At 44.3% G+C, this 23575-nt stretch overlaps 2 protein-coding genes across 4 annotated transcripts in view; both read right to left on the reverse strand.

Moving 5' to 3' along the window:
- DHX8 (DEAH-box helicase 8) overlaps positions 1-3336 on the reverse strand; it is a 31351-nt gene extending 28015 nt beyond the window's left edge. Inside the window, exons 1-4 of the mRNA XM_066364068.1 lie at positions 3126-3336; positions 2030-2115; positions 304-376; positions 53-138 (exon numbers count right to left, since the gene is read on the reverse strand). Coding sequence (XP_066220165.1) covers positions 53-138; positions 304-376; positions 2030-2115; positions 3126-3273 — 393 coding nt within the window. The 5' untranslated portion in view covers positions 3274-3336. The remainder of the gene's footprint in view (positions 1-52; positions 139-303; positions 377-2029; positions 2116-3125) is intronic.
- Positions 1-23575, reverse strand: part of TMEM106A (transmembrane protein 106A) — a 158061-nt gene that overhangs the window by 14814 nt on the left and 119672 nt on the right. The window lies entirely within an intron of this gene.

A 23575-nucleotide genomic window follows, 5' to 3' on the forward strand; every position in this document is an offset into this window, starting at 1 on the left:
CAGGGGTGGGGGGAACATGCAGTTATAGACATTCTCAAAATGGTATCAATACCCGAACCGAAGGGTTGTCTGGCTGGCAAAGGACTGGGAAGAGTTCCTTCAGCTTTTCTTTTTCAGTTTTGGGTTTAACAACTGGATCTTGTTTCATTAAAAAGGCATGAAAGAATTAAAAAAAAAAGATATATTTAATATTCTTAATGGTTATCAAAAGAAATTCAACACTAGATTTGCATCAAACTAAAAACAGAATGCTGACAATTGAAATCATTCTGGAGGCTAAGCTCAGCTAGAAGCTCTGCTCACCTTTGCTAGTAGAAGGCTTTGCTGGAGGCCGCATGGTTTGTATGAGACGCAGCAAGTTACTAATAAGAGAATCCTTTGAAAAGAAACAGAACGAAAATTGTCAGCTCCTGGGTCAGTGCTTAAAAACACTAAGGAAAGGGATGTCCTTTAGAGAAGGGCAGCTATTCCCACCTGCCCCATTTTCCTAGAAAGGTGTCACAGGATATCCAGTTACATCACCACTGCTTAGTGGCATGAAAACATTACACACTTGACTGTCTAGTCCAGTGGTTCTCAAAGTGTGCGCCAGGGAGCCCTGGTGCAGGCCCTAGAAGATTTCCAGGTGCGCCCTATGGTATTCCAGAGGATACCTGTTGGAATCCTGTTGGAGACCAAAAAACCAACAGGGTTTTTGAAATTTAGATTTTGGGGGGACAGAGGTGTGGCTATAAGCTGACAGTCTGCCTAACCCCCCACCTCACTTGCCTGATTAGGCTGCAAAAGGCTGTTAAACTGTGGTGCTGGATTATTTACACTACCACCCATGTTCCCTGGAAAGACTGGAGGCAAGTTTCTTCTATCCTTTGTTTGGTGTAAATTTAAGATGATATGTATGGTGGGGGTTTTCTGCACTCAACACAAGAGTAAAAAGAGAGGAATTCTTCAATGTATTGACGAGGAAATGAGAGTTTGCCTTTCAAATATATGCCCAAATATTGAAGAAATTGCTAGAACACATCAGGCTCGTGTTTCTCATAAACACAAGAATGAAAAAACTTAACACATTTGTGCTGGGACCTGCCGAATTTACTAAATCTTACTAAGAATGTATCTATATATATAGAAAGATAACTTTTTTGTCGCTTTTTTTATTACTTAACCCCTCTTTCTTATGAATTCTAAAAAGCATAACTCAAAAAATATAACATAAAAATGTATTTTAATGTCAGAATAAATTTAATTTTGTCATATTTATTTCATTTAATTACCATAATAGCATGCTTGGACTATTTTTTCTTTAATATTTGACTTAATTATTATAACATATTTCTCAGAAATTTGTATATAGTGCACCTACAATTACTTGTAGGATTTTAAATGCGCCCCAACTTCAAAAAGTTTGAGAACCACTGGTCTAGTCACTACGCTATACAACTGAAACTGATATAGAGTAATACTGACTGTAAACTGTAACTGAAAAATAAAAAAATAAAAAATATTACAGACTTACTGTTATTTTTTTAATATTATGTTTGGTTGGTATGTATAAATTATAAATTATCTCCTTTCTCTATCAAAACCCTAATTAAATCCTATCAAAACTAAAATTCAGTAGAGACATTAAAATAAAACAGGGGTGCCCTGGCCAGATAGTTCAGTTGGCTAACATCATTCCAATACACCAAGATTGCAGGTTTGATCCACAGTCAGGGTACATACAAGAACAGATCAATGTTTCTGTCTCCCTCCTCCCCACTCTCTAAAAATCAATAAACTTTAAAATTTTTTAAATAAATAAATAAATAAAACAGGGGCTGCCCTGGCTGGGTAGCTCAGTTGGTTGAACATCTTCCAGACAGCCCAAGGTTGTGGGTTTGATCCCCAATCAGAGCACATACAAGAATCAACCAATGAATGCATAAATAAGTGAAACAACAATTCGATGTCCCTCTCTCTCTAAAATCAATAAAATTTTAAAATAAATAAATTAAAATAAAATAAAACAGGGGTCTCCAGACACACATACCGTGAATTCTGCACCATTTTTGACCAGAGAACCCTTGAAAGTATCAAAGGTGGTATTTTTCTCAGCAAGACTAATCACAAATTCAGCTGCAAATGAGAAAAGGGATTAAAAGAAGAATGAAAGCTTGAACAAAAAAATCAGTTTCATGTGTGTTGTAAACAAAACTAATGAGACTATCCAAGGTCAGAAAAACCAAAGACCACCATCCAGTAAGGGTAAAGAAAGAGAGTTTAGACTACTAAGATTACCCACATATGTTATGTTCTATTTTTAAAGATCTAATTGGCTTTATTGAATGATTCATGAATCAGGCGGCATCCCGTCTAGTAAACAGAAAGGTATTCTTGTTCCAGGTACTTTTTATAAATAAAAAGACAACTACAAAATGGCTCACTAGGCCTCTGAGTGAATTTAAAAGATGAAGACCTCATTATTCCATATCATTGTAATCTCTTCTCACGAAACCACTAACTAGAGATTATAATGTCCAAAACAATAACATAGAAGACCTGAATAACAAACATAAAGGAGTATGCCTTTACCTTTTTGATGACAATAAATGAAAGCCAAATGCCATTAGGCTACATGGACACAAGTTAACAGCAACAGTGCCAATGGTTAAGACTCTGGCTATCTACTACCTGCCAGGCATTATGCTAACTACGTCACATGGATTATTCCTCACATCTCTCACAGGTAGGTACTGTCGGGGCCCAAGGCAGGCCTCCCCAAGATACCCCACAATGGCATATTGATTACTTTGAATTAAAGTTACTCAACAAGCAAGAAAAATAATGTCTATCATCATCATCATCATCATCATCATTATTGTCATTATCTTGCCGCTACTGTTGTTGCCATGTTAACACTGTTTAATTATGTGGAGCTGGAAGGAAGCAGCGATGGCCGCTCTGGGCTGACAGCTCTGAAAAATGGTTTCTAACAGCTCGGCCTGGAGGGCTCTCACGCGGAGGCCACAGCCTCAGGTTCCCTGGGCTCAAGTCTCCGTGACAGACTCACACACTCAGCCCCTCAACCCCATTTCTCCTTCCGCTTCTCTCCAAACCCAGAGGCCGCAGAACTTCCCCGAACTCACCCAGATCCTTGTCGTTGATCCCCAAGTGATTGTCCAGCTCGGTGCAAACCTTCGACACTAAAGACAGATACTCGAGTTTAGCGAGTTCTTCCGCGGGCCCTAGCTCCGTTGCGGTTACCGGTCCCGCCAGGGCCACAGCCACCGCCATGGCTACGGCTCCCCGGCCCCTCCCCACCGCCAGCCTTCGGAGCTACTGCGACTCCTCTCCAATTTCCACTTCCGGGTCGGCGTGTAAACGTCTTGTTTACAGTGAATTGAAAACTCAAGTAACTTCTTACGACGTAACCGGATAGATCATAGAGATCAGACAGGAAGTGTTACAGAAGGGACGTCCAAGTGGCTTACTCTGCATACCACATGGCGCCCTCTATAGGCCAGGGAACTTCTTGGCCGGTTCTCAGGCCCAGAAATGTTTGTTCTCGGTGTCCTCTCTCCCTACGTCGGCAGAGGGCGACCGTGGCCTGCGCAAAGGGCACCCAGAGGGGTCGTGACCAAGCCTTTCTTTAGAAGCCTTGAAGAAAGGAACTCGAATTCAAGGGGAAAAGACAAGGCTTGCTTTACAAGTTGATCCTTATATTCCCAGGGCTTTCCCTCTTCGTTACTCATGACTATCTCAAGCGACTCTGTAACAAACCGGCAAACAATGGAGTCTAATTCTGTTATTAACTCATTTTACAGATGAGGAAACTGACCCTTTCCACTATCTAGCTGAGTGACCTTGGGCAAATTAATCTCTGGGACCTTAGTTTGCTCTTCTCTAAACTGTGACAGTGTTGCTGTAACTGGATTTAGGTGATGACTAAATGAGATAGTTATTCAAGGAGCCTGACCCGTCGTAAACACTACAAATGACAGTTACTACCATCCCAAGGCCAAGACAGTGGTCACTGTAAAGTTTGTCAACCATAGGTCTCCTCAGTCTGAGTCTCCAGAATGCCACCTGGCTCCTTTCTTGTGAAAATCACTTCTCAAAACTTGCCCCCCAAAATATCTGCTATGTTGTAAACCCAATGTCAAAAACTCAGGTATACCAAGTTTTTTGTTTTGTTATGTTTTTAGCGCACATGCGAGGGCAGGAAGGGGAGGAGGGAAAAGGGTTGGAGGGGTGAGGGAGAGATGAGAAGCATCAACTTGTAGTTGTGTTGCTTCAGTAGTTCATTGATTGCTTCTTGATGGGGGGGAGGGGGGACTCAAGCTGATCCAGTGACCCCTTGCTCAAGCCAGTCACCTTGGGCTCAAGCCAGCTACCATGGGATCATGTTGATGATGATCCCATGGCAACCCAAACTGGCAACCCCACACTCAAGCTGGCAAGCCCATCCTCAAACCTGGGAACCTCAGAGTTTTGAACCTGGGACCTCAGCATCCCAGGTTGACACTCTATCCACTGCGCCACTAGTCAGGTTCAGGTCTCCCAACTTTTACTTCAGGTCCCATTTTTCTTTGCTCTACCTCTATGGTAAAGTGAGACTTTTCTCACACCACACTTCTCTGTGTGATGAATAAGGAAAGGGAGGCCCCCCAAAATAAATGGCCCTGTAATCAACCAAAAGGGAGGAAATCAGACCCTTTTGCTTTTAACTTCAGGCTACATTATACTGCTGCACTTTTGAACTCTTTTTTTTTTTTTTTTTTTTCTTTTTTTTTACAGAGATAGAGAGTCAGAGAGAGGGATGGATAGGGACAGACAGAAAGGAACGGAGAGAGATGAGAAGCATCAATAATCAGTTTTTCATTGTAACACTTTAGTTGTTCATTGCTTTCTCATATGTTCCTTGACCGTGGGCCTTCAGCAGACCGAGTAACCCCTTGCTCGAGCCAGCGACCTTGGGTCCAAGCTGGTGAGCTTTGCTCAAACCAGATGAGCCCACGTTCAAGATGGTGACCTCGGGGTCTCGAACCTGAGTCCTCCACATCCCAGTCCAACACTCTATCCACTGCGCCACCACCTGGTCAGGCACTTTTGAACTTTTCATCCAACATCTCACCATACGCAGAAGGAGAAAACCCTGGAGCCATAGTCCTCACCACCTCCAAGAGCTCCACACTTCCTTCCAGGTTCCGAAGAAGTCAGTACTGTACCCTCTGACTTCTTCCTACTCCTCCCCTTTCCCTTCCTCCTTTCCTTCATGAATAGAATGGAAAATTCTGCACTTGATTACATGTGCTCAACTTGCTAGTTTGGAGTTAGGATACCAGGGGCTTATTCCATCTGACTTCCTTTCTTTGTGCTTCTTTGCCTTTAAAAAAAATCATATTTATATTCTGCTTTCCTCCAATATTTAACTGGAAGGATGAAAAAAACCTGGAGTTTGTTTGGTTTTCTGTGGGGAAAAAGGACTATAGAACCATAACATGTAGTAGGAGTCATACTATAAGACTATAAAAACTTTTCTAATTATTTGGAAATAATTGAACATTTATCTCAATAGTAAATATTAACAGGCCCTGGCCGGTTGGCTCAGTGGTAGAGTGTCGGCCTGGCGTGCAGAAGTCCCGGGCTCGATTCCCGGCCAGGGCACACAGGAGAAGTGCCTATCTGCTTCTCCACCCCTCCCCCTCTCCTTCCTCTCTGTCTCTCTCTTCCCCTCCCGCAGCGAGGATCCATTGGAGCAAAGATGGCCCGGGCGCTGGGGATGGGTCCTTGGCCTCTGCCCCAGGCGCTAGAGTGGCTCTGGTCACAACAGAGCGATGCCCCGGAGGAGCAGAGCATCGCCCCCTGGTGGGCAGAGCGTCGCCCCTGGTGGGCGTGCCAGGTGGATCCCGGTCGGGCGCATGCCGGAGTCTGTCTGACTGTCTCTCCCCGTTTCCAGCTTCAGAAAAATACCAAAAAAATATATATATATATATATTAACAGCAAAACTTATTAAATTTTTTTACATATGCCATTAACTGCACGTTTTCCAAAGTGAAAGTTTTTTTATGCAACACACATATTTCTTGTAACACCATGGAATTTGTTTTCTTTTTAGAGAGAGAGAGAGGGAGACATTAATTTGATGTTCCACTTATTTATGCATTCATTGCTTGATTCTTATATGTGCCCTGACTGGTAATCGAACATACAACCTTAGCATATTGGATGATACTCTAACCAACTGAGCTACCCAGTCAGGGCCATGGAATTATTTTTTGAAGCTGAAGGAAGACAAGTAAATACATAGGTACTAATAACTTGACACCCCAAACAGAGATGCACATAGAATCCTACTGTGGATGAAAAAGAGGTGCTGTAATAAATCATAAATTTCTAACTGGTCAGATCATCGTGGGTAGTCATGTCCCAAGCCTATAACTTCTCTAATGAAAGGTTTTTAAGCCAACTCTCTCCATTGTTCTTGTACATCTTTGACTTTGAAATTCCAGATTAATACCCCACAAAGGGGTTCCTACCCTCAAGAGAACACATAATTTTTTAACCTAGTCCCTGCCTTGATTTCTTCTACCTTCATGTAATCTTTTTATGTGACTCCTCCTTAATTTCAAATGCATTAAAGAAACTGTGAAACTGTCATCCTTTAGAGCATTTGAGATCTTGCTTTTTGGCAACTGTCAGTTTGGGCTCAAATAAACCCATAAAAATTCTCTACAGGTCTGTTTTTTACATCAACTCTATTCTCTCTCCTCATAAAAGATGCCGGACCAAAGGAAGGTCAAATGCATTCTAATTGTCCTATGGATATTATATATTTTTTAACTATACCAGATTAGTTACTTGCCCATTATTATTATATTGCCTTCTTTGGACAACTTCCATGTTGCCCTTTAAACACAGCCATTAGTAGTTCCCAGTAATTTATTTATTTATTTATTTATAAAGATTTTATTTATTAATTTTAGAGAGAGGAGAAAGAGGTGGGGGGAGCAGAAAGCATCAACACCTAGTAGTTGCTTCTTGTCTGTGCTTTGATCAGAAAAGTTTGGGGCCTTGAACCAGTGATCTCAGCATTCCAGGTCAATGCTCTCTCTATCCACTGTGCCACCATAAGTCAGGCCCCAGTAAATAATTTACCTTCACAAAAAAATATCAAAACAAATAGTCTATGTTTAATCGTTACCCACACCACCACCCATCCTTGTAATAACCAGGACTTTGTTTTTATGCTTATTCCCAAACTGATAGATGTGTTCACCCTAACCACAATTCCTACATTTTTTCTGCTCTGTCCTGGAGACAGCTTCCAGGTGTGGGCAGTTGTGTAGGAACTTAGAGATAGAAAGCAGAGAAGTACTGAACCTCTTAGCACCTTAGATTGGGTGGGGGAGGCAGAAATAATCTAAGCATGTATAGCTAAAAGGTGGCATCTTCAGGGAAATTAGTGAGAAAAATCACAGGACTCCCTGTCACCAAACAAAATGGTGTTGCTGCAGGCAAGATGGCCCTGGCTTTATCTGCTAGCATAAAACTGAGATCTGAGGGAAAATACTTCTGCTCCGGGATGCAAAATCAGAATGGTTTGCTTCTAAGCGTGTAACTGCCACTCAACTCTGCTTGTTATTAACGAAGAAAGACTTCAAAAAAAAAAGGCTCCTTTTTCACTATTCCACGAGGCCCTGACTCAAGCGGAGAGCCTGGGAACTAACCTGAAAACATCAATGAGACGGCCTGAGCTCTTTCATCTGTGACCCTCGCGGGTAGGGTCAGGACCCCGGAGCAAGTGAAGTAGTAAAACACCCTTCATTTTTCATACTTTGACTTTACTCCCAAATTCTTCTTCGAATTTGGATCAATTCATCAAATACTTATTGAACATCTACTTAGTGCCCAGGCACTGTGGTAAGTTCTGGAAAAGCTCATTAGGGGTTTGAAAGGTGATGGAGGCCCTGGCCCATTGGCTCAGCAGTAGAACATTGGCCTGGAGTGTGGAAGTCCTTGGTTTGATTCCTGGCCAGGGCACACAGGAGAAGCGCCCATCTGCTTCTCTGCCCTTCCCCCTCTCCTTTTTCTCTGTCTCTCTCTTTTCCCCTCCCTCAACCGGGGTCCATTGGAGCAGAGTTGGCCCGGTGCTGAGGATGGCTCCATGGCAGGTGCTAGAATGGCTCCAATTGCAGTGGAGCAGCGCCCAGATGGGCCGAGCATCGCCCCGTGGTGGGCATGCCGGGTGGATCCTGGTCAGGCATATGCAGGAGTCTGTCTGTCTGACTCCACCCCTCACCCTCCTACCCCACCCCCACTTCTCACTTCGTTCGGAAAAATACAAAAAAAAAAAGAAAAGAAAAAAAAGAAAAGTGATGGAAAACCATCAAGGAAGAACTAGAATACTCTGGATGCCACACTCCTGGCAAGTGGCAGAACTGTGTTTATAACTGGCCACTCTGCTGCCCTAACATGAGGGTAGGTGCTTGGACGACAAAAAAACAAATCAAGTCTGCTCCCTAAGCACCCCTGGGAGGAGAGGAGGGGGTCAGGGTCATTTCACAGGGCAGTTCCTCCTGTTGCAATCCATTATTTGCCTGCCTTATCTTCTAATGCCCAAGCACAGCCTCAATTTTGCGCAAAAAGTCCCTGACCTAAAATTCTAAAATTTCCTTTATTCTTAGGCCACGAACCTGCCATTGGTAATGATGGATGCTTTGGGCTCTAAATTCTCTAAAGCTTTTCAGTATTGGCAAAAATGTTCTGCTTCAACTAGTTTTTCATTCTTTTTCTTTTCTTTCTTTCTTTTTTCCCCTCACAGTCAAGTTCCTCCTTTCTCATTTTTTTTTTTTTTAAGATTTTATTTATTCATTATAGAGAGGGGAGAGAGAGAGAGAGAAGGGGGAAGGAGCAGGAAGCATCAACTCCCATATGTGCCTTGACCAGACAAGCCCAGGGTTTTGAACCAGCAACCTCAGCGTTTTCAGGTTGACGCTTTATCCACTGTGCCACCACAGGTCAGGCCCTCCTTTCTCATTTTAAGGATTGTCTTTAAAATGTCAGAAATAAAGAAAAAAATCAGGTACTCTATGGTGTGAACTTGTTAAGAAAATGTATTGCAGGCCTGACCTGTGGTGGCGCAGTGGATAAAGCGTCAACCTGGAAATGCTGATGTCGCCGGTTCGAAACCCTGGGCTTGCCTGGTCAAGGCACATATGGGAGTTGATGCTTCCAGCACCTCCTCCCCTTCTCTCTCTCTGTCTCTCCTCTCTCTCTCTCTCTCTCTCTCTCTCTCTCTCTCTCTGTCTCTCCCTCTCCTCTCTAAAATGAATAAATAAAAAAAAAATGTATTGCCCCATCTCTGCCTTCTCACCTTCCGTGGGAATGGTCACATATTTATTTATGAGTTAATCATCCTTTAGCATCTAGTTAATATTTCTTAGGCTTAGTTAGGTTGGTTTTCTTTTTCCTTTTTTCTTTTTTTTTTTTAGGTTGGTTTTCTTTTTTTTAAAAAAATTAATCACTCTGGCCAGATGGTTCAGTTGGTTGGAGCATCAGCCCGAAATGTGGAGGCTGCCAGTTCCATCTCAGGTCAGGGCACATACAGGGGCAGATTGGTGTTCTTGTCTCTCTCTCTCTCTCTCTCTCTCTCTCTCTTTCTCCCTTCCTCTCTGGCTAAAATCAATAAATAAACATTTTAATCCAGCCTGATCAGCTGGTGGCACAGTGGATAGAGCATCGCCCTGGGATGTAGAGGACCCAGGTTTGAAACCTGGAGATTGCCGGGTTAAACACAGGCTCACCACTGGCTTGACTGGAGCCCCCAGTCACAGCACGTACGAGAAAGCAATCAGTGAATAACTAAACTGCCGCAACTACAAGTTGATGCTTCTCATTACTCTCCCTTCCTGTCTGTCTGTCTCTGTCTCTCACGTGCTAAAAAAAAAAAAAGATAATTAATTAATATTACCAGTATGGGTGACAAAGGGACAAATTACATTGGTTTTCTTTTTTCTCTAGTGATATTTAGCCCCCACCTCTGGGGATGAGTTGTTTGTGTAGCTCCTGTTTCCTGTCTGAGGTCATTCTTTAGGAACTTTTTTCTTTTTGGAGTTTAAAGTGAAAGAGTTCACTAGTGAAGCAAAGAGACACAGGGTGGCCCCTCCACAGGCCAAGCAGCCCTGTAGGAACTTTGAAGGCTTTCCTCACGAAAGATGCAAAGAACAAGCCGAACCAGGAAATGTGTTGATGGAAAGAGACCAGAGAAAAGAGGGACTGACATTCTGTTTGCAAGCCAAGCATGTAAACAGCTGTCCAGTTAGCCTGGGGCCAAAGGTCTGTGTTAATCTGCACACTCTTGCCACTAACTCAAAAGAAATTGCTCTTCCAGGAACTCCATCTCTTCCCCCAAGTGAAGAAGGGTCAGTTCCCAGCAGGCCCTCCATTCAAACCTGAGATTGCAGAGCAGAGCAGCTAGCTCAGTGGGACTCCTTCCTGGCTCTCCAGGTTCTGAGCCTCACATAGAAGAGCTTTGGTGGTAGCCATAGCTGCTGCCCTGGTGGTGAAATAGCTGCCTCTCCACCAGGGGATTACAGTAATTATGGTGATTTATGCTTCCAGAGTGAAAATTAGCAATCTGGTGAGGTAACTAAAAATGAATGCATCGCTTCCTAGAGTTCACTCCACCCAGCTGAGCCACTAAACAAAACCAGCACATGGGGCAATTAGAGAGCTGAGCTCCCGCCTTCAGAGCCCAGCAGAAAGGGACAGAGATCAGAGGCCCTGATTCTCCAGCTTCATTCAGTAAAGATGAAAAGCATCCCCTAATAAGCGTCTCCTTTGCCTCTCAATAGCGCCCCAGTTTGCGTCCTCCCATAAACACCAGTGTGTGGTTTTGCCTTTCAAACAAAGTCAGTTTTTCCACGACATCACCATTTTACTCTTTTTTTTTCTTCTTTCTTCCATTTTACCCTCTTTTATTGCTAATCGGCTGAGGGAAGAGAAAGGGGGAAGTGAGAATAAACCTCTGTCACATGGGTATGTGTGAAGATACTTTTTCTTCTTAGCCATATATTTGCTAAGCCAGAAGGACTCTGACCTTCCCTAACTCCCAAGCTACTCCTAATTATTGATGTGAATAGAATTTATACAAAATTTCTTGAAAGATTTAGAGATCCAATATTGATTGGTCATCCTTACCACTGAGCACAGGCAAAAATCCCATTCTGTTTTATACCCATATACTTGGACCTATGGGACTTCATACGAAACAAAGATTGGTGGCGGTCATGCTGTCAGCTATTTGGAAATTTGGATTTAAATGCAGTATTCAATCATTCATATTTCTCATAAGGTTTTAGAGTTGGAAGAGGTTTAAGAGATAATGAAATCAAACTCACACTGAGATATTCTTTTTATTGATTGATTTTTATTTTTTTTTAGTTTTTATTTTATCTATTCATTTTAGAGAGGAGAGAGAAAGGAAGAGAGAGAGACAGAGAGGGAGAGAGAGAAGGTGGGGAGGAGCTGGAAGCATCAACTCCCATATGTGCCTTGACCAGGCAAGCCCAGGGTTTTGAACCAGCGACCTCAGCATTTCCAGGTCGACGCTTTATCTACTGCGCCACCACAGGTCAGGCCGATTTTTAATTTTTTAATTTTTTATTTTTTTTTAAGAGAGGAGGAGAGAAAGGGGGCAAGGAACGGAGCATAACACGTAGTTGCTTCTCATATGTGCCTTGACCAGGGAAACCCAGGGTTTTGAACTGGTGACCTCAGCATTCCAGGTTGGCACTTTCTCCACTGCGCCACCACAGGTCAGATTTTACCTTTTTTTTTTGTATTTTTCTGAAGCTGGAAACGGGGAGGCAGTCAGACAGACTCCCACGTGCGCCCAACCGGGATCCACCCGGCATGCTCACCAGGGGGCGATGCTCTGCCCATCTGGGGCGTCCGTCCAGAGCCACTCTAGTGCCTGGGGCAAAGGCCATGGAGCCATCCCCAGCGCCCGGGCCACCTTTTGCTCCAATGAAGCCTCGGCTGCAGGAGGGGAAGAGAGAGACAAGAGAGGAAGGAGAGAGGGAGGGGTGGAGAAGCAGATGGGCGCCTCTCCTGTGTGCCCTGGCCAGGAATCGAACCTGGGACTCCTGCACACCAAGCCGATGCTCTACCACTGATCCAACCGGCCAGGGCTGTATTTATTGATTTTTAGAGAGAAAAAGAGAGAGAAAGAGAAGGAAGGGAAGAAGTGGGAAGCATCAACACATAGTAGTTGCTTCTCATATATGTGCCTTGACCAGTCAAGCCCAGGGTTTCAAACCAGCAACCTCAGAGTTCCAGGCCGATGCTTTATCCACTGCGCCACCGCAGGTCAGGTAACTTTGAGATATTCGGAATTAATTGGTCTATGTGTGACCTGGGTATCAGGATTTTTTTTTAATTTATTTATTGATTTTAGAGAGAGACAGAAACATCAATTTCTTTCTGTATATGCCCTGATTGGGGATCAAACCGCAACCCTTGCATATCGCATATCAGAATGATGCTCTAACCAACCAAGCTATCTGGCCAGGGCTGGGCATCAGGATTTTTAAAAGCTCCCTGGGTGATTCTGATGTGTAGCAAAGTTTGGGAAACACTGCCTTAATCCCCTAATGTGGTGATTTTCTTTTTTTTTAAAATATTTTATTTATTGATTTTTTTTTTTTTTAGAGAGAGGGGAGAGAGAGAGAGAAGGAGGAGGAGCAGGAAGCATCAACTCCCATATGTGCCTTGACCAGGCAAGCCCAAGGCCTCGAACCGGCAACCTCAGCGTTCCAGGTCGATGCTTTATCCCATTGCGCCACCACAGGTCAGGCAAATGTGGTGATTTTCAACCTTTTTTATCTCATAGCACATATAAACTAATTACTAAAATTCTGTGGCACTCAGAAAACATATTTTTTGTTGATCTGACCGAAAAATAAGTATAATTTTGATTATATAAGTATATTATTATTATTATTATAAAATAGCAATAATAATAATAATAGTAATTACCTATCCTTTTTTGCTCTAAAGGGACATTTTAAAAAATCAGGTGCAGGGAGCATTTGAGACCTTGCTTCTCAGCAATGTTGTCAGTTCAGCTAAAATAAACTCATGAAAATTCTCAAAAAAAAAAAAAAATCAGGTGCCTTCCTAGGCTACATTATTTCTAAGATTTTTTTCCAACTCTGAGATTCTACAATAATGTAAATTTTAAAAAATCATGTGCCTATGCCCATGATAGCTAGATAGCTTGGTTGGTTAGCACTTCATCCTGAAGCACAGAGGTAGCCCGTTAGATCCCTGGTCAGCGCACATACAGGAACAGTTCAATGTTCCTGTCTCTCTCAAATCAATAAAATAAACATTTTAAAACCTCATGCGCCTACTTGGCCCTGGCTGGTTGGCTCAGCAGTAGAGCTTCGGCCCAGCGTGTGGAAGTCCCGGGTTTGATTCCAGGCCAGGACACACAGTAGAAGCGCCCATCTGCTTCTCCACCCTTCCCCCTCTCCTTTCTTTCTATCTCTCTCTTCCCCTCCCGCAGCAAAGGCTGCTTTCCATTGGAGCAAAGCTGGCCCCGGGCGCTGAGGAAGGCTCCATGGCCTCTGCCTCAGGTGCTAGAGTGACTCTGGTTGCAACAGAGCAACGGCCCAGATGGGCAGAGCATCGTCCCCTAGTGGGCATGCCAGGTGGATCCGGGTCGGGCGCATGTCTCTCTGCCTCCCTACTTCTCACTTCAGAAAAATAAATAAATAAATAAATCATGTCCCTACTTATCTAAAGTAATCAAATTCACAGAAACAGAAAGTAGAATGATAGTTACCAGTAGCTGGTAGAAGGAGGAAAAGGGAGTTACTATTTATTTATTTTCTTCTTCTTTTCCAAGTGAGAGGAGGGGAGATAGAGAAACAGACTCCCACATGTGCCCCGAATGGGATCCACTGAGCAACTCCTGTCTGGAGCTGATGCTCTGCCCACCTGGGGCCATGCTTGCAACAGAGCTATTTTTAGCATCTGAGGCAGAGACTCCACGGAGCCATCCTCAGCGTCCAGGACTGATGTGCTCAAACCAATTGAACCATGGCTTCAGGAGAGGAAGAGAGAAAGAGAGAGAGAGAGAGAGAAGGGGAAGGTGGAGGGGTGGAGAAACAGATGGCCACTTCTCCTGTGTGCCCTTACCAGGAAACAAACCCGGACATCCACATGCTGGGCCAGCATTCTACCACTGAACAAACAGGCCAGGGCGGGGAGTTGTTATTTAATGGTTATAGAATTTTAGCTTGATCCTGAAGATTGCTGGCTTGAAGCCCAAGGTCGCTGGCTTGAGCAAGGGATCACTGGCTCAGCTAGAGTCCCTTGGTCAAGGCACATATGAGAAAGCCATAAATAAACAACTAAGGAGCCACAACAAAGAATTGATGCTTCTCATCTCCCTTCATGTCTGGCTGTCCCTGTCTGTCTGTCTCTTTCTCCCTCTCCCTCTCACAAAAGGAAGGGAGGGAGGGAGGGAGGGAGGGAGGAAGGAAGGAAGGAAGGAAGGAAGGAAGGAAGGAAGGAAGGGAGGAAGGAAGGAAGGAAGGAAGGAAGGAAGGAAGGAAAAAAAAAATCAGGTGCCAAACAAACAAAAAACTCACACATGTGCGCGCACACACAAATGCACACACACACCCACAAATCAGGTATGTATGTTTGCATATAAGGATGTCTAGTACCAAGAATTAACAAATCAGCCTGACCTGTGGTGGCGCAGTGGGATAAAGTGTCGACCTGGAAATGCTGAGGTCGCCGGTTCAAAACCCTGGCTTGCCTGGTCAAGGCACATATGGGAGTTGATGCTTCCAGCTCCTCCCCCCTTCTCTCTCTCTGTCTCTCCTCTCTCTCTCTCTCTCTCTCTCTCTCTCTCTCTCTCTCTCCTTCTCCTCTCTAAAATGGATAAATTAAAGAAAAATAAAAAAATAATGGTAATAACAAATCAGATGCAATCTTATTATGTGACATGACCAGTAAGATGCAACTCTGTTATATGACCTATACATTTATGGTTCAAGACAGGGCATTCACACCAGAAGGCTGTTGTTGTGTTGGCTATTGTAACTTTTTTCTTTGACAATCTAAGGGAAAAGAGGTCTGTGCCCTAACTAAATAGTCAGGTATTGCATGTTTTAAAAATTCTACGGGCCTGACCAGGTGGTGGCGCAGTGGATAGAGCGTCGGACTGGGATGCGGAAGGACCCAGGTTCGAGACCCCGAGGTCGCCAGCTTGAACGCGGGCTCATCTGGCTTGAGCAAAGAGCTCACCAGCTTGGACCCAAGGTCGCTGGCTCCAGCAGGGGGTTACTCAGTCTGCTGAAGGCCCGCGGTCAAGGCACATGTGAGAAAGCAATCAATGAACAACTAAGAAGTCGCAACGCGCAACGAGAAACTGATGATTGATGCTTCTCATCTCTCTCCGTTCCTGTCTGTCCCTGTCTATCTCTGCCTCTGAAAAAAAATAAAAATTAAAAAAAAATAAAAAAAAATAAAAAAAATTCTACGGCACATGGATTGAAAATTGCTGCCCTAATACATGGTTTCTCAACCAGCATATTGACATTTTGGAGCTGGATTATTCTTTGTTGTTGAGGGGTTTTCCTAATGCACAGTAGGGCATTTAACAGCATCCCTGGCCTCTACCTACTAGATACCAATAGCATGCCCTCCTGCCAGTTGTCACAAATGTCAAAAATGTCTTGAAAAGTTGCCAAATGTCCCCTGGGAAACAAAATCATCCTGGCTGAGGGTCACTGTTTAAGGTCTTTAGCTGGCACCCTCCTAGACCTGTCAGTAGCATTGTGAAACCCCTCCTTCAGAAGAGTGTCCCCGCTTATTTAGACTTCACAATACTGCACTCTCTGACATATTGATATTCAAAACATGTTTATAAAGTGAACCTAGAAGTTGCTCACATGTCTTTTGCTCACTTCCCATTAGACACTTATCTGCAAGGGAAACGAGAAATGCAACCTTTATTTAGGGCAGCCATGAATCTAGTTATAGACTAGGTTTCTGGTCCTATATTTTCAGTTCATGTCTTTTTTTCTCATTTTTCCCCACTTCCCATCAGCTGGAGATACACATGTGGTCATGTTGAATAATCTTGGATCAGATCGACAAGGTCATGACCCTGGGGTTGGTAGAGCAAAAAGAAGGAGCCTAAGTCTCTGACCTCCCAGAGCTACCACACCAGCACTAGACTGTTTACTCCTGAATTATAATGTGAGAGAGAAAGGAATACACTTCTATCTGGTTTATGCTACCATTATTAGGATGCCACTCTTCTATCAGCCAAACCTAGTCCTAATCAATACAGAGAATCAAGTTCAACTATCACTTCCGGCTCCTCTCAGATCTCTATCTCCAGCCCCTGAAACTTTTCCCAGCTCTGATCCCACATTTCAGTTATCTATTGGAAGCTCCAGCTGGATATCCAACTGGGATCTTAAACTTACTATATTTAAAACCAAAATCATCATTCTTTTTCCCACACTAACTCTTCCAGCTATATTCCCTAGTGCTGCTTAAAAGATATCTCCAAGTCACCCAGGCTCCAAATCTGTGACAGCTGTCTCCCTTCTGACACCTGTATCCAATTAATAGCTCCCCAACAACCTTAGCTCCCCTGACTTCCCTACATGTCCCATACACTTAAACCAAACTGCTTGGTAGTCCACCCTCCTAAATGTGTCCGGAGCTTTCAGAACTGTTGCAGATTCTGTACTTAACTTCTTCTGGAAGTCCCTACTCAGCATGTCCTTTCCCTCAGGGCATATTTGAGTCATCTCACAGAAGGCCATCCCACAAAGCCTTGCATGTGGTAGGTACGAAAATATATTCAAATTGAAGAAATCAAGCTGCTAGCCAAAGCCACATGTCTAGTTAGAAATGTTCGGCTGTACGATGAAGACAGCACATACAGATGATAAACTATATTTCCTGATTTTTTTTTTTAATTGGGCGGACAATGTCATGAGGACATGGACTTTTTAGGAAAAGGTAGTGATTTGAGAAATCCTAAACTACAATTTAAATCAGTGTCCTGCTATTTATGGCCTTTGGTATACCCTGCACTGTAATTATATCCATATGTCTGTGTAATGCAAAATAAAATATAAGCATTTTATGTATTTTCATGGACTAGATATGAATCTTCACCCAAACATGCTCTAGCCTGCCTGGTTCCTTATGGGCCAGGAAGCATTTAGAATACCAAGATATTTGTCAAAATGAAAATCACTGTGGGATCCTCTGGGACAATTTTAAACAAATTAGTGGGTACCATGGTCAATATTTGAGCTAAGTGGCCTGCTCTTACAGTTGAATGTCTATAGCTAACTTTATGTGCCCATGATTTTTTTTTTTTTTAAGAGAGAGAGAGACAGAAGGGGAGAGAGATAAGAAGCATCAACTTGTAGTTGTGTCACTTTAGTTGTTCATTGATTGTTTTCTCATATGTGCCTTGACTGGTGGGCTCAGCTGAACCAGTGACCCCTTGCTCAAGCAAGCAACCTTTGGGCTCAAGCCAACAACCATGGGATCATTTTTGATGATTCCACACTCAAGCTGGCAACCTCAGGGTTTCAAACCTGGGACCTTAACATCCTAGGTTGACGCTCTATCTACTGTGCCGCCATAGGTCAGGCTAAAGGTTTTATTTAATTAGACACTGAATTCCAGAATTTAGGTCTTGCCTAGGAAATAATTTAGGTTTAAAAGTAGCTGCTTTAGTCTGACCAGGCGGTGGCGCAGTGGGTAGAGCATCAGACTGAGATGCGGAGGACCCAGGTTCAAGACCCCGAGGTTGCCAGCTTGAGCACAGGCTCATCGGGGTTGAGCAAGGCTCACCAGCTTGAGCCCAAGGTCGCTGGCTCGAGCAAGGGGTCACTTGGTCTGCTGTAGCCCCCCAGTCAAGGCACATATGAGAAATCAATCAATGAACAACTAAGGAACCGCAACGAAGAATTGATGTTTCTCATCTCTCTCCCTTCCTGTCTGTCTGTCCCTCTCTCTGACTCTCTCTTTGTCTCTCTCACACACACACACACACACACACACACACACACACACAAAGTAGCTGCTTTATGGTATGTGAAATAGATACCGTGTGTCACCAAATTTCTTTGGGTTAATAAGTTAAAAGTTTTTCTGGTTTATTTCATTATTTCTTTTTTTTTTTTTTTTTTGTATTTTTCTGAAGCTGGAAAAGGGGAGAGACAGTCAGACAGACTCCCGCATGCACCCGACTGGGATCCACCCGGCACGCCCACCAGGGGTGACGCTCTGCCCACCAGGGGGCGATGCTCTGCCCCTCCGGGGCGTCGCTCTGCCGCGACCAGAGCCACTCTAGCGCCTGGGGCAGAGGCCAAGGAGCCATCCCCAGCACCCGGGCCATCTTTGCTCCAATGGAGCCCCGGCTGCAGGAGGGGAAGAGAGAGACAGAGAGGAAGGAGGGGGGTGTGGAGAAGCAAATGGGCGCTTCTCCTATGTGCCCTGGCCGGGAATCGAACCCAGGTCCCCCGCATGCCAGGCTGACGCTCTACCACTGAGCCAACCGGCCAGGGCCATTTCATTATTTCTTAACCTCCAGTACTAGCTAAATCTAAGGGCAAGATGAAAGTGTCAAAATGTGAGAGCTGGCCCTGGCCGGTTGGCTCAGTGGTAGAGCACCAGTAGGTCGGTGTGTGGGAGTCCCAGGTTCAATTCCCGGCCAGGGCCCACAGGAGAAGCACCCATCTGCTTTTCTGCCCTTCCCTTTCTCCTTTCTCTCTATCTCTCTCTTCCCCTCCTGCAGCAAAAGCTCCATGGGAGCAAAGTTGGCCAGGGCACTGAGGATGGCTCCATGGCTTCCGCTTCAGGTGCTAGAATGGCTCTGATTGCAGCAAAGCATTGCCCTAAATGGGCAGATCATCGCCCCCTGGTGGGCATACCGGGTGGATCCCAGTCGGGCACATGCAGGAGTCTGTCTGCTGCACCCCACCCCCACCCCCACTTCTCACTTTGGAAAAATAAAAAATAAAAATAAATAAAAAATGTGAGAGCTGTATACTTTATTGTGGTGTTGGATGGTATTAGTCCCATTTTACATATGAGAAAACTGAGGCTTAGAGAGGCAAACTAACTTTCTAAGTGGGTTAGCTTCCAGACTCCCAGTGAATTCCCCAATCTCTGGGAATGTTTTGTCTCTGTGATGTGAAACCCCTTGCTGCAGCTGAGTGGTCCAGGACCAGACATCTGACCCAAGCCAAGCCAATCAGACTTCTGCTCCAAGGATTTTTGAAACTGGAATTGAGGGAAGAGATCAGGACTTCTCTAATTGTAAAATTAGGATCTATGAGATACAAGAGCTACCAGAAGCTATGATCCCCTCTGGGAAGAAAATCCAACTGAATGAATAAAGCCAACACATGGAGTGGGGGTGGGGAAAGAGGAGAGAGTGTCCTGGAGGGCCTTAGGGTCCCTGAATTCAATTACCCCTGATTCTAGATGCCCTAGGATCCTTCCACTAGATTCCTCTTTTTGCCTAAACTGGGCCAAGCATCTTTATACAAAAAGCAAAAAGGTCTGGATGGAGGGTCTAACTCCTGAGCCCAGGGTCTTTTTGCTGCAGGAAATCAAGTTCACCTGATTGCTCAGATCTTGTCTCTGACACCGTGGAAATGAACAGCACAAAGGCACCAAACCCTGCCCTTCAACTTTATGTGATTCACACACATATTCAGCCTCAATCTAATCACAGCATGTGGGAAACTGGTATTCTCACTGATGTTGTACATTTCAAGATGACACGTGCCCCTAAGGGCATGGATTTGGAAGGAAATGCTACACTCCCAGCTATGTGTCCACACTGGATTTGGGTGACATGGTGAATAATCAGCCCCGTGAAACCACACCTAGGCAAACTCATACAGAGTTGCAAGGATGGGAAAGGAAAACAGAGAGAGCGGAAAATCTGAATTAAAGGCAAAGGTAACAGGCTTCCACATAATGATATTATTTGCAGCTTCCAAAGTACTTTCCCACACATTATCTTGGTGTGAGTCCCATGAAATCCCTGGAGGGTTAGACAGCAGGTACAGCATTACCTACATTTTACAGGAAAGAAAACTGTGAAAAGACACATACCACATTTCCAGGAGCATAGCAGGTGCTCAATAAACCCGTTCATTCACTCATTTCATGTGCTGCCAATGCTCACTGACCATTTGATGAATGAGCATATGTAGCTCAGGGGCATGAAGTGACTTGTCCAATGTGACACAGCTAATAAGGGGCAGAGGAAGAACTTAAACATGAGTTGTCTTGCTCTGCACTTCACTACACAAGCTGCATCTGAAACTGTGAGCAAACCTAACCGCTTTATGAATTCCTGCACTGCATGTCCAGATACCTTAATCTCCCACTGCAAGAGAGGCACTTCTAATGCCTCCTATTCCTGTAGAAAGTTCTTCAAATAAATGCTTACTGGTCCTAGAAACAATTAGATCTTCTAGAATTGAAAAGTCTTGCTACTCAAGCAAGCTGGTTCAGAAATCTATGGCTTGAAACAAAGGAGAAAAAAAGGAAAATCTATGGCTTGAGCACAAAAACACTCAAGAAAAACAGAATGATTGCCTGACCAAGCGGTGGCGCAATGGATAGAGCATAGGACTGGGATGTGGAGGACCCAGGTTCGAGATCCCGAGGTTGCCAGCTTGAGTGCGGGCTCATCTGGTTCGAGCAAGGCTCACCAGCTCGAGCCCAAGGTCGCTGGCTCAAGCAAGAGGTCACTCAGTCTACTGTAACCTCCCGGTCAAGGCACATATCAGAAATCAATCAATGAACAACTAAGGAGCCGCAACAAAGAATTGATGTTTCTCATCTCTCTTCCTTCCTGTCTGTCTATCCCTATCTGTCCCTCTCTCTGACTCTCTCTGTCTCTGCCACAAAAAAGAATGATTAGCTTAGGAACTAGTGAATGATTTATGGATAAGACACACACCCAATATTTTTTTCGCTGCTCTCAATGACATGAAGCTAATTCAAGGAGACAGGAGGACATTGTCTAAGTCCTATGATGGTGAAAACCCCACTCTTTTATTAGTAGGCCATGCCAGCAGTGGAAAAAAAACCATGTGACTTCTCCCACTGAGCACATGAAGATGATTGAGATCTGTCATTGCTTAATTCCCTTGTCACCAGAAGAATATCAGTTCAGAAATTACCTGCAGAAAATAGATCAAAATTTCAATGGGGGTAGATGCATTGCTGTCACCGGGGAACATCCTCCAGTTCAAGTGGCAGAAGCTTGCCTGACGACCAGGCTGTGGCGCAGTGGATGGAGTGTTGAACTGGGATGCGGTGAAGGACCCAGGTTCGAAACCCTGATCTCACCAGCTTGAAGTCAGGCTCATCTGATTTGAGCAAGGCTCACCAGCTTGGGCCCAAGGTTGCTGGCTTGAGCAAGGGGTCACTCAGTCCGCTGTAGCCTGTAGCCCCCCCCCCCAGATCAAGGCACATATGAGAAAGCAATCAATGAACAACTGTCACACACACAAAAAGAACTTGCAGAAGCTCTTCCTGCAGTCCCTGAGGGATACTGTCACTGACACCCCCAGCCTCCCTTCCCTGACAGAGGTTTCTGTTCCCTGGGTGGGCAGAATCAGCTGGATGCAAATCTCTTCTTCAAATCTGCCTTGGACAATCAGCTAGATTCCAGCCAGACCCAATACTGAAGAAATGAATGGGTAATCCCCAAGGGAAGATACTTTACTGGTTACCACTAACTCTTCAAGGTCAGCCAGGATCAGTATAGGATGACCCTGCACTTTGGGAAAAATGAGAACACAGATTTATTCCAGGTCTCAGGGTGGTTCCAAGCATTGGGCCAGTCAAGCCAACAGTCCTGTGAGCAACAAGGTACTGGTTAAATGCTGGGGTTGGGGGAGGGATTTAGGCTGGTGACATTTAGCCCTTGGACATAGGTCCTCAGGGTGTTTCAAATCCACAGGAGCATTAAATCGCATTATGGTTATTTATTCATTCAATAGACGTACATAAAACCTCCACCAAGGACAGTACTGGGAAAGAGGACAGGTACTGAAAAATTTCCTCAAACAGGGCCTCTCAGAACAGCCAACTTCTAGTTGATCACCTCAAACTTCAAGTGAAGAAAGTGGATTGTAAATTGCACTGGTCCCCCTAGGTTAATGAGTGGTCTGCACAGGATTTATTGATAATCACCAAAGTAACTGACTTCAAAACCAGATGGCCAAGTTGACTGTTTATAACAAGGATGAATGCTAGAAGTATTCCAGCGAAAATTCATGCACGCTCTGGGAGCACATCGCACTTTCATCAGTCGGATGGTCCTAACTCACTGCCTGGTGGGTGGATGCTCTTCACTTTATAGAGTCACTTAAAAAGCCCTGAGTAAGCTTCTCAAGAGGTCAGCAATTACCTTACAATTTTATCTTTCAGTATTTGGCAATGTCCGTCCAATTTTTAAATCTAGTTTCTAGGAATTTATCATATATATACACACATAAGTATGCAAAACTGGCCCTGGCCGGTTGGTTCAGTGGTAGAGCGTCAGCCTGGCGTGTGGAAGTCCCAGGTTCGATTTCTGGCCAGGGCACACAGGAGAAGTGCCCATTTGCTTCTCCACCCCTCCCCCTCTCCTTCCTCTCTGTCTCTCTCTTCCCCTCCCACAGCCCAGCTGAGGCTCCATTGGAGCAAAGATGGCCCGGGCGCTGGGGATGGCTCCTTGGCCTCTGCCCCAGGGGCTAGAGTGGCTCTGGTCTCGGCAGAGCGACGCCCCGGAGGGGCAGAGCATCACCCCCTGGTGGGCAGAGCGTCGCCCCCTGGTGGGCGTGCCGGGTGGATCTTGGTCGGGTGCATGCGGGAGTCTGTCTGACTGTCTCTCCCAGTTTCTAGCTTCAGAAAAATACAAAAAAAAAAAAAAAGTATGCAAAACTACATGTCCAAGTGTACAGGGTACAAACCACCCTAATGACCACCACCAGGGAAATGGTTAAACGAATCATGATACACCCATTGAGTGAACATAGACAGCCATGAAATGGCAGAGAGATATGAACAGTAAGACTCCATTGTCGTTTCTTTTTTAAAGAACAGATGATAGATGTATATAAATATACTTGAAAACATATGCTTTTATACATATTTAATCTGGGAAAAAAAGCACAAGATACAGGAGAGAACAAAAAAGGGACAATTAGTTTTCTCTTTATACCTTTTTATACAGTTTTAAATTTTTTATAATAGAGTATCTACTATCTTTGCATTTTTTAACTATTTTTTTATTTTATCCCTCAATCTTTCTTCAGAATGTTATCAGCCCAGCATCTGTTCAACCTGACTATAATACAGATCATTAATTACCCAGTGAGCTTGCCCTTGACCTTGATAGACTTCAGTGAATTGTGACTACAAGGCCCCTTCCCTGTTCACACTTGTAAAGAAAGGAGGTTCTATGATTTGACCCCGTTATAAGTGAATGATTCATGTCATTGTATAATCATTTCTCCCTAG

This window comes from Saccopteryx leptura, chromosome 2, assembly GCF_036850995.1.
Source record: "Saccopteryx leptura isolate mSacLep1 chromosome 2, mSacLep1_pri_phased_curated, whole genome shotgun sequence".
In the NCBI taxonomy this organism is placed as follows: Eukaryota; Metazoa; Chordata; class Mammalia; order Chiroptera; family Emballonuridae; genus Saccopteryx; species Saccopteryx leptura.